Raw genomic sequence first — 17,911 nt, forward strand, 5'->3', positions numbered from 1 at the left:
GGGAGAGGCTCAGTGAGTGCTTAATCCTTGGCGAAGGAAGTGGGGAACTGATTACCCCACAACACAAAAGGCTGGAAGTGCAACTTCTAAAGTAAGTAGCCCAAAGACTGTATGTCGACATGTGTTTGTAGAATTTCATAACTATGGATGAAAATCTATATCAAATAAGTCCCAGAATAACAGTCCCTGTTGGAGTGCGTTGGGCACTGTACTCTGTCACTGGACTGGAAAGACACCGATGTATCAAGCAATGAATTCCATGTTGCAACAGCAAAATACTGCAGATGCTGGACATCTTAAATAAAAAGAGAACATGCTAGAAATATTTCACAAGTCAGGCAGCATTTTTGGAGAGAGAAATAAAGTTAACAGATGGAATTTTGTCATGACGTCAGAGGTCTCACCTCTCCCGAGTCAGTGAGAGATTTGGGCTCTCTCTTTTCGGGAAAGCCTGCTGTTCCATGTTCCCATCAAGCAGTGTGGCTGGGTCTTGCCTTGGAATCAAAACCCCAGGGGCAGAAAGCTCGCCCGCTGAGAGCTGCCAGCCAGTCTAAGGCCAGCAGCTCTTGTCCACATGGGAGGCTGAGACTGGTGCAGGGATGATACCCAGCAGAGTCTCAGGATCATGGAGTGACCCAGGCTACCGATAAATGGTGTTAGGGGATTTGCGGGATGTAGGGGGGATGTTGGCAGCAAGGGTAGGGAGTGGAGCCCCCTCCCCTTTCCTGATGACCAGTCCTTCCTTGTTGAGGTGCTCGAGTGCCTTTGATCAAACATCAACAAAATCAAGCATCAGCTAGCCTACACACTGCACCTTTAGCTGGGTGTATTAAAGGCCTGCAGTTTAAAGATATCCATACAGGTGACGGATTTAGTCTTTGGATGGTCCTTTAAAGGAACGAGTTGCATTGCTTACGAATGATTACATAACAAAATCATTTGTCCCATTCCATCCACTGATTTCCCTTCCGTGTTACCTACCATCTATGGTGGAACTTTTCACTGTAAAAAGTCTGACAACACCAGGTTTTAGTCCAACCGATTTATTTGATAATAGACTCACAAGCTTTCGAGGTTTCCCTCTTCGTCAGGTGAATGGAGAGTTCTGGCCTCAGACAGAGCATATAAAGCACAGACAGTTTAGAGATTACTGATTAGAATGCGAATCCTTACACCTAACCTGCCGTTCAAGACCTGAAGTGGCTGACAATGTGTGTGGAAGGAGCACTGATCACAGTTTAAAGAGATGTGTATTGTCTCCAGACAGTACAGTAAGTGAGGTTTTGCAAACCCAGGCAAGTCACGGGGGTTACAGATAGTGCGACATGAACCCAAGATCCCTGTTGAGACCATCCTCATGTGTGCGGAACTTGGCTATCAGTTGGGTTTGCAAAACCTCACTTACTGTACTGTCTGGAGACAATACACATCTCTGTAACCTGTGATCAGTGCTCCTTCCACTCACATTGTCAGCCACTTCAGGTCTTGAACAGCAGGTTAGGTGTAAGGATTCGCATTCTAATCAGTAATCTCTAAACTGTCTGTGCTTTATATGCTCTGTCTGAGGCCAGAACTCTCCATTCACCTGACGAAGAGGGAAACCTCGAAAGCTTGTGAGTCTATTATCAAATAAATCGGTTGGACTAAAACCTGGTGTTGTCAGACTTTTTACTGTGTTTACGCTAGTCCAACGCCGGCATACCCACATCGGAAATTTTCCCTGTCATATTTCTGCAGCCTGGAGTTCTGTACCTTCTGATATTTCTCTCCAATCTTTCATTTAAAGTTTATTTATTAGTGTCACAAATAGGCTTACACTCACACTGCAATGAAGGTCCTGTGAAAATCCCCTAGTCGCCACACTCCGGTACCTGTTCAGGTACACTGAGGGAGAATTTAGTATGGCCAGTGCACCTAACCAGCACGTCTTTCGGGTTGTGGGAGGAAACCAGAGCTTCTATCCGGTTTTGTCCCACTGGTACACAACTATCACTGATTGTTGTAAAGATCCATCTGGTTAATTAATGTCCTTTTAGGGAAGGAAGTCTGCTGTCCCGCAGATGGGAAGAGCAGCAAAATGGGAAAATAGAAATGCTGGTCTGAACTGGTCTTTTTTACTTTTAAATGTAACCCACAAAAAGGGGGAAATAAGAATGCTGGTCCTAAATGTTTGTTCCTTCTGGGTTCCTTACCTGGTCTGACCCAGGGAGGTAAGGAACCCAGATGTGACTCCGGACCCACAGTTGACCCTTAACAGCTCGCTGGAACTATAGATTCCTTACAGTGCAAAAGGAGGCCATTCCGCCCATCGAGTCTGCACCGACTGTCCAAAGAGCATTTTACTCAGGCCTACCCGAACGTTTTCTATAGCTAATCCATCTAACTTGCACATCATTGAACACTAAGGGGCAATTTAGCATGGTCAATGCACCTAACCTACACATCTTTAGACTGTGGGAGGAAACCGGAGGAATCACATGCAGACGCTGGGAGAACGCTCAGCCAGTGACCCAAGGCCGGAATTGAACCCAGATCTCTGGCATTGTGAGGCAGCAGTGCTCACCACTGTGCCGTGAAATAGAACATAGAAAAACTACAGCACAAACAGGCCCTTTGACCCGCAAGTTGGGCCGAACATGTCCCTACCTACTAGACTTACCTCTAACCCTCTATCTTACTAATTCCCATGTACTCATCCAAAAGTGTCTTAAAAGACCCTATCGAATTTGCCTCCACCACCACCGACAGCAGCCGATTCCACTCACCCACCACCCTCTGAGTAAAAAACTTACCCCTGACATCCCCTCTGTACCTACTCCCCAGCACCTTAAACCTGTGTCCTCTCGTAGCAACAATTCCAACCCTGGGAAAAAGCCTCTGAGAATCTACCCGATCAATACCTTTCATCATCTTATATACTTCTAACAGGTCGCCGCTCATCCTTTGCCTTTCCAAGGAGAAAAGACTGAGCTCGGTCAATCTGTTCTCATAAGGCATACCACCCAATCCTGGCAACATCCTTGTAAATCTCCTCTGCACCTTTTCAAAAGCTTCCACATCCTTCCTGTAGTGAGGCGACCAGAACTGAGCACTACTCCAAGTGGGGTCTGACTAGGGTCCTATAAAGCTGCAACGTTATCTCCCGACTCCTAAACTCAGTCCGTCGATTGATAAAGGCTAGTACACCATACCCTTCTTAACCACATCCTCTACCTGCGAGGCCGATTTATATGGCCTCGCAAATCACTCAGTTCAAGTAGGGATAAAAGGAATAAATACTGGCCTTGGCATGAAGCTCACGTCGCGGGAAAGAAAAAGGGAGTAAAAACCCATTGCAACAGAAACAATGCCCCCGAGATCAGATCACGCTTGAAATCAGGCAGCAGGTCCCAAGCACAATTTTTTTTCTTGTTCAGTTTGCCGTGGAGACCAGATGACATTCACATTGGAACTTCATTTTCCTGAGTTTTGGAGCCATCCAACACTCTCAATGCTGCTTATTGGCTGTATGCCTTCAGTGGGAATCTCGCTCTGACTGCAGGCAGCAGGGAATGCTCGAGAAAAGAGAAATGACTGCAGGCCTCCAGATCCTTCCATACTACTGTATCACTTCCTAGTTAAGGCAGTGGACTGGAGGGAAGAGTTGCTGGTTTCTCAGCCCCTTATTACAGGAACCAAAAGCCCTGCAGACAACACCTCAGCCACCAGTGGGACAGAGTAGGTCCATGCCAGGATCTTAGCTCCAAGGACATGTCAAGGAGGGAGGGAAATAAACTAGCCTCCCTCATAACACACCCATTCCCCACTTCCCACTGTACCCTTCAATCACTACATCATTCTTTGCTCCACCACCTCCTCATATTTGCAATTCTTTCTATTTCATACTCCTGCCAACTTGACAGCGCTCATCCCCCACACCTTACACCTTACATCTTCCACACAGCAGTGAACCATTTCTCCAAAATGGGCGCATTCTCAAATTATCGTCATGTTTTAATGCCCTGCACTTCCACACAGGCCCCCTGACCCAGTGTGGTGGTCAATGCACCTCCGGCCTGTGTTGAGTGTATTCACACACTCTGTCTTGAGTGCCTGGTTTCTGTGTGTAAAACAGTTGCAACGCACCTGAACTTATAAATCTTAGTAAGTGAGCAGAAAAATATAGCAACCCACTGACCTCGTAGCTTCCAGTTTGAAACCTGCGTTGACGTGCCAATGTCACAAAATAGTCCCTTTCTATTCTTTATTTATTGCTTTCTTGAAATAACCCAAAGGGCAGAAACTAGATCAATGTTTGGCTAGTCTTAATGGACCATTGAATAATTTGAATGGAGTACATTCAGTGGATGGATAGATAGATGGGTGGATATATTATGTGTTGCTTGCTACCATGTCGTCATTGTTTTCACCTTTCAGGGTGTACAATTTATTCTTTCAATTGTTCCACCAAAGTGCAACATTTCCTTTTACATTGTCTGCAGGAGCCTTAAGGAGCAAATAATTGTTTGTAGTAGAATTGCTAATATTGTGAGTTTATCACACGTTTGACTGACAGATACTTTTGAAGACAACTCTGTTCCCTTTGTCATTTGTGGTGCAGATGTTTGCCCCCTCAAATGCTGCTGACAGCTTTGGGGTTTTGTGAGTTAGAAACATGCCAGAAAATATGTAGTTAGAGACATGATTATACCTGAGCAATTTACACGGGGATTTGAGGAAATCTCATGTAGTTTAAAATTAGCAAAGCTCCAGTTCTGATCTGAGGTCGAGGTAATAAGTCTCAGTGATAGTGGAGGCGATTTTGACCTTGTCAGCAGGGCAGGGACTCGGGTTCAATTCTGGCCTTGGGTGACTGTGTGGAGTTTGCACATTCTCCCCATGTCTGTGTGGGTTTCCTTTGGGTGCTCCGGTTCCTCCCACAGTCTGAAGATGTGCAGGTTAGGTGGATTGACGATGCTAAATTGCTCCTTAGCGTTCCAAGATGCGTAGTTAGGGGGATTAGTGGGGTAAATACACAGGGTTATGGGGATTAGGACTGGATAAGATACTCTGCCAGAGAATGGATACAGACTCGATGGGCCGAATGACCTATTCTGCACTGAAGGGATTGTAGGGATTCTGATTCATCCAGTTTGTAATATATGTAAATGATTTGGAGGAAAATGTAACTTGTTTGATTAGTAAGTTTGCGGACGACACAAAGGTTGACGGATTTGCAGATAGCAATGTAGACCATCAGAGAATACAGCAGGATATAAATCAATTGGAGACTTGGGCAGAGAGATGGCAAATGGAGATTAATCCGGACAAATGTGAGGTAATCCATTTTGGAAGGTCCAATATAGATAGGAAATATACAGTAAATGGCAGAACCTTTAAAAGTATTGTTAGACAAAGGGATCTGGGTGTATAGGTACACAGGTCACTGAAAGTGGCAATGCCGATGGAGAAGGTAGTCAAGAAGGCATATGGCATGCTTGCCTTCATTGATCGGGGCATTGAGTTTAAAAATTGGCAAATCATGTTGCAGCTTTATAGAACCTTAGTTAGGCCGCACTTGGAATATAGTGTTCAATTCTGGTCGTCACACTACCAGAAGGATGTGGAGGCTTTGGAGAGGGTACAAAAAAAATTTACCAGGATGTTGCCTGGTATGGAGGGCATTAGCTATGAGGAGAGGTTGGAAAAACTTGGTTTGTTCTCACTGGAACGACGGAGGTTGAGGGGGTGACCCGATAGAAGTCTACCAGATTATGAGAGGCATGGACAGAGTGGATAATCAGAAGCTTTTTCCCAGGGTGGAAGAGTCAATTACTAGGGGGCAAGATTTAAAGGAGATATATGAGGCAAGTTGTTTATTTATACAGAGTGGTGGTTGCCTGAAACTAGCTGCCGGGGAGGGAGTGGTGGTGGTTTGGGGAAGCAGATACGATTGTGAGTTTTAAGGGGCATCTTGACAAATACATGAGTAGGATGGGAATGGAGCGATACAGGCCCTGGAAGAGTAGGGGGTTTTAGTTCAGTCGGGCAGCATGGTTGGTGCAGGTTTGGAGGGCTGAAGGGCCTGTTCCTGTGCTGTAATTTTCTTTGTTCTTTGTTCAGTTAAAATAAAAATACAAATGCCCATTGGCCTTTACTCCTCAAACACTCACACCCCCCATTCTCCTGTCTATGCCAGTTTAAGACCCACCCTCTCCTGGAAGCCTACCTCCTCTCATAGCACTAGTGTTGTGTTTGTGGCTTGAGTGGCTGTGGAAGAGACATAGCTTGGCATGGGAGTATGAAGGGCCAAAGGGATTGGGTGGTTGTGTGTGTTGGGGGGGGGGGGGGGATTGGCGGCATCATAATTTGGCATGAAGGGCGTTTTGAGCTCAGCTTCATGCAGACTAGGGTTTGTGACTCCCCTGAGGGGCTGTGTACCACAGCTCTTCAAACCCTGGCCCGATTCCATGAAGACTGCGGAGGAATAGGACATACCAATCCCTGTTATGGAGGTGGCCAGAGCAGGAGTGCTGGGTACGGGCTTTTGTCAGGAACCTGCCTGAACTATGGAAAATCAGACACCCCAGGATTTGAGTCAGGAATCCTGGAATGAGCAACAATCTGCCCTTTTTAAGATGCCCCCAATTCAACCTAACTCAGTAAAACTTCAGCCCTGTATGACTGTTAAATGTCACTTTAATTGTCGATACAGGTACAATGAACCTGCGGACCACAGTTTGTCTCAACTTTCATAGAATCATAGAGCTGCTACAATGCAGAAGGAGGCCATTCAGCCCATTGAGTCTGCACTGACCACAATCCCACCCAGGCCCTTTCCCCATATTTATATTAACTAGTCCCCTGACACTAAGTCGTAATTTAGCATGGCCAATCCACCTAACCTGCACATCTTTTATACTGTGGGAGGAAACCAGAGACCTGGAGGAAACCCACGCAGACATGGGGAGAATGTGCAAACTCCACAAAGACAGTGACCCGAGGCCGGAACTGAATCCAGGTCCCTGGTACTGTGAGGCAGTAGTGCTAATCGCTGTGCCACCGTGCCGCTGTGTTTTAACTTCAGCAAGCTCTATGTAACTCTTATTCATATCATGATGTATGTTGGATATTTTCACAGTGCAGCACCTTACTGTCTGGTGCAGATGCATTCACTGCATCATTTTAAAAATAAGTTTCAATTGCATTGTGAAATAAAACTCTTATGCTTGTAAGGAAATTCACATATTTAATTTCCAATACGAAGTCCATTCCAGTTACTTAGATGAATATGTTTTCAGTTTTCTATGGTATGAACATTAATATACCTGTGCACCAGGAATCTTTTGAGGTCTACAGTAAAGCACTTTGGTTCAATACGGTGGAACTTTCCATCGTACGTTCTGCAAAATGCAAATTTTGTGCCAGTAAGAGTTTGCGAACCTGTGTTTCTGTTTTGGCTTTCATTGCAACCAAATTCTGCTTTAACAACAAGGAAAAAATGTTTGTGTTTTTTTTCATGGATTTGAGGCCTGATTGTTATCTTTGCTCTACTGTGTCATTGGAATGATGTGCTATTATGTGATGTCCATGATTTGGAGTAGTTAAAATTCTGGTCAGTACTTTAGTATGGAATGATGGAGCGTATTGGTAGTTGCTTTGTACATTTGAAACAACCTAATTTGATTTATTATTGTCACATGTATTAGCATATAGTGAAAAGTATAGTTTCTTGCGCACTATATAGACAAAGCATACCGTTCGTAGAGAAGGAAGGAGAGTGCAGAATGTAGTGTTACAGTCATAGCAAGAGAAAGATCAACTTAATACGAGGTAGATCTGTTCACAAGTCTGATGCAGCAGGGAAGAAGCTGTTCTTGAGTCGATTGGTATGTGTGTCCTCAGACTTTTGTATCTTTTCTCCGACAGAAGAAAGTGGAAGAGAGAACGTCCAGTGTGTGTGGGGTCCTTGATTATGCTTAGAAATGGATTATAAAAATGTAAATGCAAATTCTGCCATAATCACCTGTAACAACACACTAGACGCGCACAGTGAGACAATTATATATTTTTAGAATACAATCTACAATCAATGAGAATTTGAGCATGAACTGAAGGCATTGTTTGGAAGACTGTTAATTTTCCCCAGCATTTAATAACTTGTTCTTGTGCTTACACCTATAATATTCTCCCTCCTTCAGCCTGAAAATCAGTCAGAAGAGAAAATGGCATCCACGATTAACACATCACAGGGATGCTGGCAAATCTCACCCGGCGTTGCTTCACCTCTTCCTCTGCTACCTACTAACCGGACCCTTCTCTCGCCTTACTATGGTGTGGAGCGAGAGCCAGCTACCTTGCCAACCTTCGATGACTTCATTCCCTCCCACCTTCAGAAGGCCCGTTGTCCTACCCTGTCATCTTACAGTTTACCTTCCCTGACCTCGAGCGTTCTCACAAACCCGAGTGAAGCATCTTCGTTTGTTACTGACTCCACTCTGAGTGAATATTCGTCTTGCAACCTAAGCGAGTCCTCCACAGCCATTCTAGATGAGCTGCATACCTGTGGCTACGACACCACGGATCATTCTGACACTCCGTCCCCAACCCTGAGTCGGATGTCCGCAATAACCGATGATACAACTACTACCAGTACTGCTCCCGCTCATGTAATTACCCTTCCTGTTAACCCACCTTGCTAAACTAGGTGGCATATTTCCAGTAGGGACTAAACATAACCAAATCTCTCGTGTCTGCATGTTCTGTATTAGGTGTTGCTGTTTGCTTCTATGTGTCACCTGCAATCGCTGGCATCTACTAACAGTTTCAGTTATCAATAATGGATGTCCTTTTTGTTAGACTAGTTTATTCACATAACTGTGGTGTATCTGATTGTGCTACACAACACACTTTCCTAAAAGGATCTCGATTGGAAACAAAGTGGGCCAATTAAAACGTTTACCACGGTTAGGAATTTGCCAATGTTTCCTGAATTTCTGCTGTCATTTTTGTTCATTTGTGAGACAAAGCAACATACTTTTTTTTAACTAATCCCCTTGTATTACAGATATTAAAAACCTAATTCAAGTCAAGGCTGATCTGAAAGGCTTCTTAAGAGTTATGTACAATAAGCGTGTTTTGAGTATTATTTTACCTCAGGATCTTTAGACTAGCGCTGGTCAGTGTGACAATCAGGTTTATCAAGCCCTTTACAAATTGCAATGAATGGTTGTGCTTTTTAAAATTTAAGTTAAGAAATATTGGGCTCTTTGGTATCAAAATCTATTCTGAATGCTTTAAGCACAGGTAAAGCTGTTGCGGAAGGTACTGATGTCCATTTACTCGATCACTTAAGTGGGGGAAATTATAATTGAATTGTCCTTTCTGATCCACCTTCATTTCATTAATTTTGCTATTCTGTTCGTGTCAAATGTTGGAAACTGAGGGAAATATTCTTGTAACAGGAAATCCTTGACACGTTTATCTTGCTGCAAAGAAAGTTTTGAATAGCTACGGCTATTTCTTAATCTTTAAATACTTCCGTGCTTATTGCATAGATTATAAGACTGACTACGTCCCTGAGCACAGGGTCAAGTTATGTGGCATTGCCACAGTTCAGCTGAGCACAATCTACTTGGGTTTGACCTCCCTTTGAAGAAATGGTCATGTGTAGATTCACATTGTTTATGCATGAGCAGCAAAGGTACAACTAGAGGCGTATAGATACAAGTACACCTAGTGCACTGTTTTGAACTTTCCATGGATAACTAGAATTTCACACAGTTAGAAAAGTCCTTCTTTCACAGCATTGTAAAATCCCGGCTGGGAATTTTGAATTTGGTAATCTCATTGTGTTGGTACTGGTGAAAGTAGACCCATTATAGTTTTAAAACCACCTGATTTTTTTTGAAAGGAAAAAAGAAAATGAAAGATATGAAGAAGTTGGATGATTTAATGGCACTAATGATGAACGGTGGTATGGCATCTCTAGGTGTGTGTAGTTTAATGATGAGGTAGAAGAGTAATTGTTAGGTAAATGTACCAGCAGTGGACATTTGCACCAACACTTCATGTCAGAGTGGGCGAAACCCCAGATGTTGGTCACACACTATTCGCCAAGCCTGTTACCCAAGAAAATAACAAAAGGTTGTGTTTTCATTGTTGATCTTTTTCTAACTCAGGTTTTCTTTCTGTGGATGTGGTAGCACTGACAGCATGAGGTGTCAAAGCAACACATTTAGTTTTATTCATTGGAACTAATATTCCCTCATTTGGGGATAACCGTGACGTCAGCATTGTCAGAACTCGTTATGTGGTTGAAACTAAACTAATTTGGAGATTTGGTGGGGGGGTGGTGACAGGAAGGGTGTGTCGGGGGAAATTGTGTGACTGAAATGGTGCCTGGAAGACTGCAGTTGCGTGTGGAAACATTTTGTCTGGGAATGCTTTGAGGTGGAGAATAGCTGACTGTATATTCACACTGGCAATCTCGATGATCGGATGACACTCTCGTACTCACTCTAGTGACCTGTGTGTGTCTCTGTATTTACTAATCACATCGCCACTGTTACCTTTTCTGGATGACAAAGTCTGATATCCTCCTCCTTTGATAGAACTAGCATTGATTCCTTGCTGGGTGTTGATAATGGTCTGTCTATTCTTACTGCGCACAGATGGCAGTGAATGGAAATTCTCGCACTGACAGTAGCAGTCCGATGAGTTATCTGCAAAGGCCCTTCTCACCATCATCAGCCTACTCCTCGCCACCCTCAATAAATCCAAGCGTCGTCGCGATGCAACACAGCAGAACCATGGGTAAGCTGTTTCTGTGCAATGTTTACTTTGTGTAACTGTGCTAAAAGCTTTGAATTAATCATGTGGCACCCAGCTGTCAGCTTAATCTGTAACAATGACCTATATTGTTCAGTGACATTAGTTTCACATACACACACTGTAGTCTGCATCCTTACACATCTCAAAAAATCTCAAGGGCACTTGTGTTTGTAGTTTTATTACCAAATAATTTATCTGATAATTAAGTTCTGGTTAATAAGAAATTGTTAAAGACAAGTTTACACCTACTTTAATGTTCTAAACATTTCAGTTTCAAAAGTTAGAATATTTTGTTAAATCATTACTGTATTAACTGTTTCCATCTTTGATGAATACATACTTTTTTGGTTAAATGAGGAGGAGAAAAATGGTCCAGAGTGGTAATCTCTGGAGGATTGCCACTCTGGATGGATTTGCCCTTATTGAAATTCCAAAGTCCCCACTCGCCCATCTTCCTCAATCCAGCTGGATGGAGAGGAGCAGCAAAGCGCTCCCCGGGCTGCATCGACAAGGTGTACCTGGGGTTCAGGGAAGAAAGGAACCCCCTCCTCTCCCCTTTTTACAACACTAGCTGCAGTATAGGAGATGTTTAAAGGGACAATTTAAACGAGAAGGTACATTTCAAAGACCTGCGGTTGAGGGAATCAGGAAGGCTGGGTGGGATCGGCAGGGGGCAGGGTTGAGTCAGGGCTGAAGGAGTTGTGGGGGGTCTGCTGGGAGGGGTGTGTGTGTGTGTGTGCAGGGTGTCCAGTGCGAGGCTCAGTCTGGACACTTAAGTAGTTACTCTGGGGCTGATGGATGGGCACCAGGAATTGTGGTTTAGGGTGCAAGCTGGAATTCATGGAGAGTGCCAGTTGGAAGACCGGGCAGGAAAATATGGAATTGTTGCATCACAGGATTACATAAGCACTGATGTGGGTTTCAGCATGAGCTGAGGCCAGGTGATTTTTGTGATGGAGAGGATATGGATTTGGAAGCTCAGTTGGGGTCTGAGATTGGAAATGGTCGGGATCGGTCTAAGATAGTCACTGGGAAGGGAGGTAGAATGAGTGGCAAATGTTACATTGTCTGTCTCTGTCTTATTCTTATTCACTCTCATGTTAAGAATGCCCCCTGATGTTAAATATGACTGTATTGCAAATTCCAAAGGAAAAACTTGGAACAGCGGTTCTTAACTGTTTTTTGGAGTTTAATGTGAGAAAAGTTCCTGTCTTGTTGTAATCAGTCAAATGTAGAACATTTATTCAGCTGTAAAACACTCAAAGACACCAATACAGGATAAAAATTACAATGAAATACAATAATGGTTATAGTACACACGCAATATACTTAATTTAATGCCATTTCAAATTGCTCTACTTTCCTAAACTCTGAGAATAGACTTCCCCAAAATAACATGCCACTTTGAGCCAAATCTAGCAATAATTACCTCATATGACCTGTCTTTATTTGGGAAACTTCCTTCTGGTTTAAATTAGTATATTTGAAACATGTAAAAATATTTACATTTTTAACAAATGGTTATAAGCAATATTGACCAAAGATTATTTTCATTGTAGGCAACTCATACTTTACCTAGAGAGAGACACATTCCTATACGTCACACATTGTACTCTCCCTGTAATTACATTCCTTATAGTGAGTATTTTACAGTTGTTCTCAGCATCTACTGAGTTCCCAGAGTTCCACTTCGCTGATTAGGAATTTCAAATGACCATCTCCAGGTGCTTTCCTCAGTTATTGACATGTGTCTTAAACACATCACCACCAGCAAAGCCTATTCCCATGATTCTTCTTTTCCCATGCCAGAATAAATATCCCAGAATATGTAAGAGACTGCAGGATGTGTCTCTTTGACTAGGGACTGTATCCCTCCTGCATCTGGCTATGGAAGTACACAATGTTAAGCAACCTTTTCTCTTTCTAAGTGAGCCAAATGTCTTGTTATATACATCATCATATAGGGAAGCCTGTAGCCTGATCTCAAACAGCTTCCCCTTCCCTCTTTCCCCACAGCAAAATGAAACATGTTATTCTATTTTCTGGGTGGAAGTGCGATTACCTACTTTTGATCTCAAATCCCTTTCATATTAGAAATAAAGGGACAGTTTGCAGCACACCTATTTACAAGCTGACAGTACATATAATAATAAGTTAATATTCTGGTGTTCATATGGGTTTCATCCTGTATTGCATGCATTGAATGAAGTAACGTTGCTGCTTTTATACAAATGCATTGGCCCACAATCTTGATGGTAATATAGGGAAAACTAAAGTTCCTACCCATTCCAGATCTAATAATTCTACCCATTTGAAGTGGCCTAGAAACAATTTCAGCATAGATCATAAGTGCTATAATTACATGATTCCCTGGCAGGAGAAAATATTCAGACTGTCAGGGAGATTAGTATTTTTGTGTAATGTCACTATAATATTCACATACACTGGAAAGCAAGCTTGTAGGGGTGTGATTAGTTTAATTGGATTAGAGAAAAAAAGACTGCACAGATCAAACATCAGTGAGAAAGATGTGAAGGCAGTTGGTTTGATATGGTGTTGAACAAAAAGCTAGCGTGACTAACAATTTACATAAGGTAAAGAGATTGAGTGGTTTGAAGTTAGGCTTTGTATTTTGAAGGGGAACATATACAAATTATAACTTTGTAAGTAGAAAGATAGGGTTAGTGTACTTTTAAATGTATAGCCATAACGAAAAAGGGATTGATCAACTCCAGGGAAAAATGAACTTCTGAAGGATTGTGGTGAAGAGCAGACGGTTAAAACAAAGGGGAAGGAAGAGATGCTTGAACATAACCTTTCTAATATATCCTTCAGTGACCATCTTAAATACTTCAGCAGCACCCACCACTGATGGTGGGTCTGCCATGTCTTTCGGTGCTAGTTCTCCTCCTGTTGGTCCCTCCAGGCTTGGGAGCCCACCCACCCACAGTCCTTAATTGGACAGGCCCTCGGAGACAGACATTTAATTGGCCGTTTGCTTCAAAATCTCTGTCGGGCTCCCGTCGCCAGCACTTTGTGATTCTGCCTTGCATTGGGCAGCACGGTGGCACAGTGGTTGGCACTGCTGCCTCACAGCTCGAGGGAACTGGGTTCGATTCCCCATCTGGGCCATTGTCTGTGTGGAATTTGTACATTCTTCCCATATCTGCATGAGTTTCATCTGGGTGTTCTGGTTTTTTCCCACAGTCCAAAAGATGTGCAGGTTAGGTTGATTAGCCATGCTAAAATGCCCCTTAGTGTCCCGGAATGTATAGGTTAGAGGGATTAGTGGGGTAAATATGTGGGGTGACGGGGATAGGGTCTGGGTAGTATTGTTGTCAGTACAGGATTAATGGGCTGAATGGCGTCCTTCAGCATGTAGGGTTTTATGATTTCTATGATATCCTGGCGCTGCATCAGGTCACGGGAGTGCAAACCATTCCCGTGATTCCTGTTTGTTATGACACTTGGAGATTACGAACGAAGTAATCTCCTTTGGTGCAAGGACTCGAGGCACAGCATCAGATAGCCATGTGTGGGTCTGCATCTTATGGAATAATCATGGTGAAATTGCAGGTTAATGATTATTTCATCTCTCGCCTCCCATCTTCCCATTAATTGACACTGTCTACACTTCCCACTGCCTCGGCAAAGCAGCCAGCGTAATTAAGGACCCCGGGCATACTCTCTTCCACCTTCTTCTGTTGGGAAAAAGATACAAAAGTCTGAGGTCACGTCCTAACTGACTAAAGAGCAGCTTCTTTCCTGCTGCTGTCAGACTTTGAACCTTGCATTAAGTTGCTCTTTCTCTACACCCTAGCTATGCTATAACACTACATCCCGCACTCTCTCCTTCTCAGTGAATGGCATGTTTTGTCTGTATAGCACACAAGAAATAATACTTTTCATTGTATGTTAATACATGCAACAATAATAAATCAAATCAATAGTTTTGAGGCTTTATACAGCACAGGAAATGATGTCGGGAAACATCTGTATGCCTCATGATCTTTTTATGTACATGCTCATGATGTGATTTTGCCCAGAAATAATGCCATGTTGTGCATATTATTTAGAATTTTCAGCCTGTATTGAATAAATAATTAACTTTATAACATCCATGTTTCAAGTGTTTTCATGACGGGTTCTGTCTGCTCCACCAGGACTGAATTGCAAACAACCTCAATCTGAGCAGAACATGGAAACGATTCCAAAAACAGAAAATGCTGGAAAATCTCAGCAGGTCTGACAGCATCTGTGGGGAGAGAATAGAGCCAATGTTCCGAGTCTGGGCGACCCTTCATTAAAGCTTCATCAGCTCCGATGAAAGTTCATCCAGACTTGAAATATTGGCTCTATTCTCTCTTCACAGATGCTGTCAGACCTGTTAAGATTTTCCTGCATTTTCCATTTTTGTTTCAGATTCCAGCATCTGCAGTATTTTGCCTTTATGAAGAGGTTTAAGTTGTGACGCTTAATTTGACTTATTATTGTCACCTATGTTAGCGTACAGTGAAAAGTATTGTTTCTTGCATTCTATACAGCCAAAGCATACCGTTCATAGAGAAGGAAAGGAGACAATGCAGAATGTAGTGTTACAATCATAGCTAGGGTGTAGAAACAGAATTTGTTCCCCAATCGTGCCCCTTCAGACTGAAATATGCTACTATGTATGTTATCAAAGTTGCTGGGATAGGTGTGCAATAAGTTTTCCAAGTAAATGGGTTCTTCCTATAGCAATACGATTTAAGTTGAAAGTGAGTTGTAGTATAAAGTAAAAGTTTATTTATTAGTCACAAGTAAGGCTCACATTAACGTTGCAATTAAGTTACTGTGAAATTCTCCCAGTCGCCACGCTCTGGCGCCTGTTCAGGTCAATGCACCTAACCAGTATGTCTTTCGGGCTGCGGGAGGAAACCGGAGCACCCAGAGGAAACCCATGTAGACATGGGGAGAACGTGCAAGCTCCACACAGACAGTGACCCAAGCCAGGAATCAAACCTGGGTCACTGGTGCTGTGAGGCGGCAGTGTTAACCACTGTGCCACCTGCTGTCCATTGATGTAATTCACCACGTATGAGCCTAAATCAATGTTTAAATTATTTAGCAATGAATTTTTTTGGTAATTTTTAGTTGGGGAACTGCCTGTGCCCAAAAAGAGGGATAACCGGCCCCCTGTGTCCTCATCCACAGACTATGCTTACAACCAGTGTCAATTTAGTCTTCAAATGATGGTGCTTTGTTGATTTAGATTTATTCCTCACAGAGCTTCATTTTTTTTCCACACAGAGAACCTGAGTACTTCACAGCAAAGCAAGTCGCCCGGTGCAGATATAATGAGCGTAGAACCAGTTTGCAGAACATCAGAAGAGGAGAAGAAAGTCACGGTAATTAAAGCACCGCATTATGCAGGAATTGGCCCTGTTGATGAATCTGGAATACCTATAGCCATAAGGACGGTAGGAATCTATTTCTCTTTTTCACCCTCTTTTTTTGTCCCTATCTGTAATTTTCTTTTTGCAGCATGGCCATAATTTCCCAAATTTCTTCCTCTGTTGAATCCTGGGTTAAAGTTGTAGGCCAAGAAAATGGGGAAGCAATTCCCTATTGGATTTACAGGTGACGATCCCATATTTCTGACCTCTGGTTCTGGTTTGCTCCACAAGTAGAAACATTTTGTTCACTTTCGTTCTCTTACACATGTATAGGTCAGACCCTCTGCCTGCTCTTTTCCTGAATGTCAATGGCCCGTTCATTCAGCTTTTCTTGCTAGGTAACTCCTCTTGGTTCCGCTTTCTTCCTTATTTATCTTTATTGCACCTTCATCAAAGCCTGTATATTTGTATAATAAGGCAATCAAAGTAGTGCACGATACTTCGACTGTGGTCTGACCTAAGATTCAATAAAAGATTAACATAACTTTATTGCTTTTCAATTCTATTCCTCCAAATAAGGATGATTGCTTGCTTTTTTTTTAATGGGCCTTAATTACTTCTACCTTTTACTTTTAGTGATTTGTGTACCTATACCACTAAAACTCTTTTTGTCCCTCTATCATATCCATCCAAACATTATATGGCCTCCTTATTCTTCCTCCTCTCATTCATTCTTATCGTAGCTTTGGCATCATATTGCTTCTTCTCTGGTTTTCGTCACACCAGGTCCAGGTGATGTGGAGCTGTCAGCGTTGGACTGGGGTGGGCACAGTAAGAAGTCTCACAAATAAATCTGTTCACTTTAACCTGGCGTTGTGAGACTTCTTACTGTGTTCACCCCAGGTATCAGCCATTGTTAAGATTTTCCTTCTTCCTCTTCTGTATTTATCCTCAGGTTTTCCTTCAGTTGTTGCCAGGACAAGGCTGTCAGGATCTTTGTTTCCAATATCCATACTTGGCCCTCGTTCCCTCTCCAGCTGAACTTAGCAACCGTTTTGATTCCTGAACTTTTCATCTTGATCCAATCCACTCATTTAATCTCTGTCCATCCAGCTGATTCTGAGCATCCTCCGCCTTAAACCAAATTCTAAAAGATGTTATCCTCATCTGGTTCACTCTCCTGTCTACAAATTTTGAAGTTGTACTTCTGACTCCTGAGTTCAACTCTTGTATGATAGTACACTCACTAGCTTTCGGGTTAGCCCCTTCATCAGGTGAATGGAGAGTTCTGGCCTCAGACAGAGCATATAAAGCACAGACAGTTTACAGATTACTGATTAGAATGCGAATCTTTACACCTAACCTGCTGCACTTCCACACACATTGTCAGCCACTTTAAGACTTGAACAGCAGGTTAGGTGTAAAGATTCGCATTCTAATCAGTAATCTGTAAACTGTCTGTGCTTTATATGCTCTGTCTGAGGCCAGAACTCTCCATTCACCTGATGAAGGGGCTAACCCGAAAGCTACTGAGTGTACTATCAAATAGATCGGTTGGACTTAAACCCGGTGTTGTCAGACTTTTTACTGTGTTTACCCCAGTCCAACGCCGGCACATCCACATCATTCAACTCTTGTATCCATAGGCCCAGAGTTTGGTGCCCGGATGAGATTCACCAAGTCGGGAGATATCCCAGCTTGGTCAGATATCTGACCTTAAAAAT

At 42.9% G+C, this 17,911-nt stretch overlaps 1 protein-coding gene across 5 annotated transcripts in view; it reads left to right on the forward strand.

Annotated features, from left to right (window-relative positions):
- LOC145343266 (sorbin and SH3 domain-containing protein 2-like) overlaps positions 1–17,911 on the forward strand; it is a 283,373-nt gene that overhangs the window by 149,299 nt on the left and 116,163 nt on the right. For all 5 annotated transcript variants that reach the window (XM_080189388.1, XM_080189389.1, XM_080189390.1 and 2 more), the window contains 2 exons: positions 10,653–10,794; positions 16,102–16,271. In XM_080189388.1, the coding sequence (XP_080045514.1) occupies positions 10,653–10,794; positions 16,102–16,271 (312 nt within the window). The remainder of the gene's footprint in view (positions 1–10,652; positions 10,795–16,101; positions 16,272–17,911) is intronic.

Source organism: Carcharhinus amblyrhynchos, chromosome 5, assembly GCF_965287045.1.
Source record: "Carcharhinus amblyrhynchos chromosome 5, sCarAmb.v2.hapA, whole genome shotgun sequence".
Taxonomy (NCBI): Eukaryota; Metazoa; Chordata; class Chondrichthyes; order Carcharhiniformes; family Carcharhinidae; genus Carcharhinus; species Carcharhinus amblyrhynchos.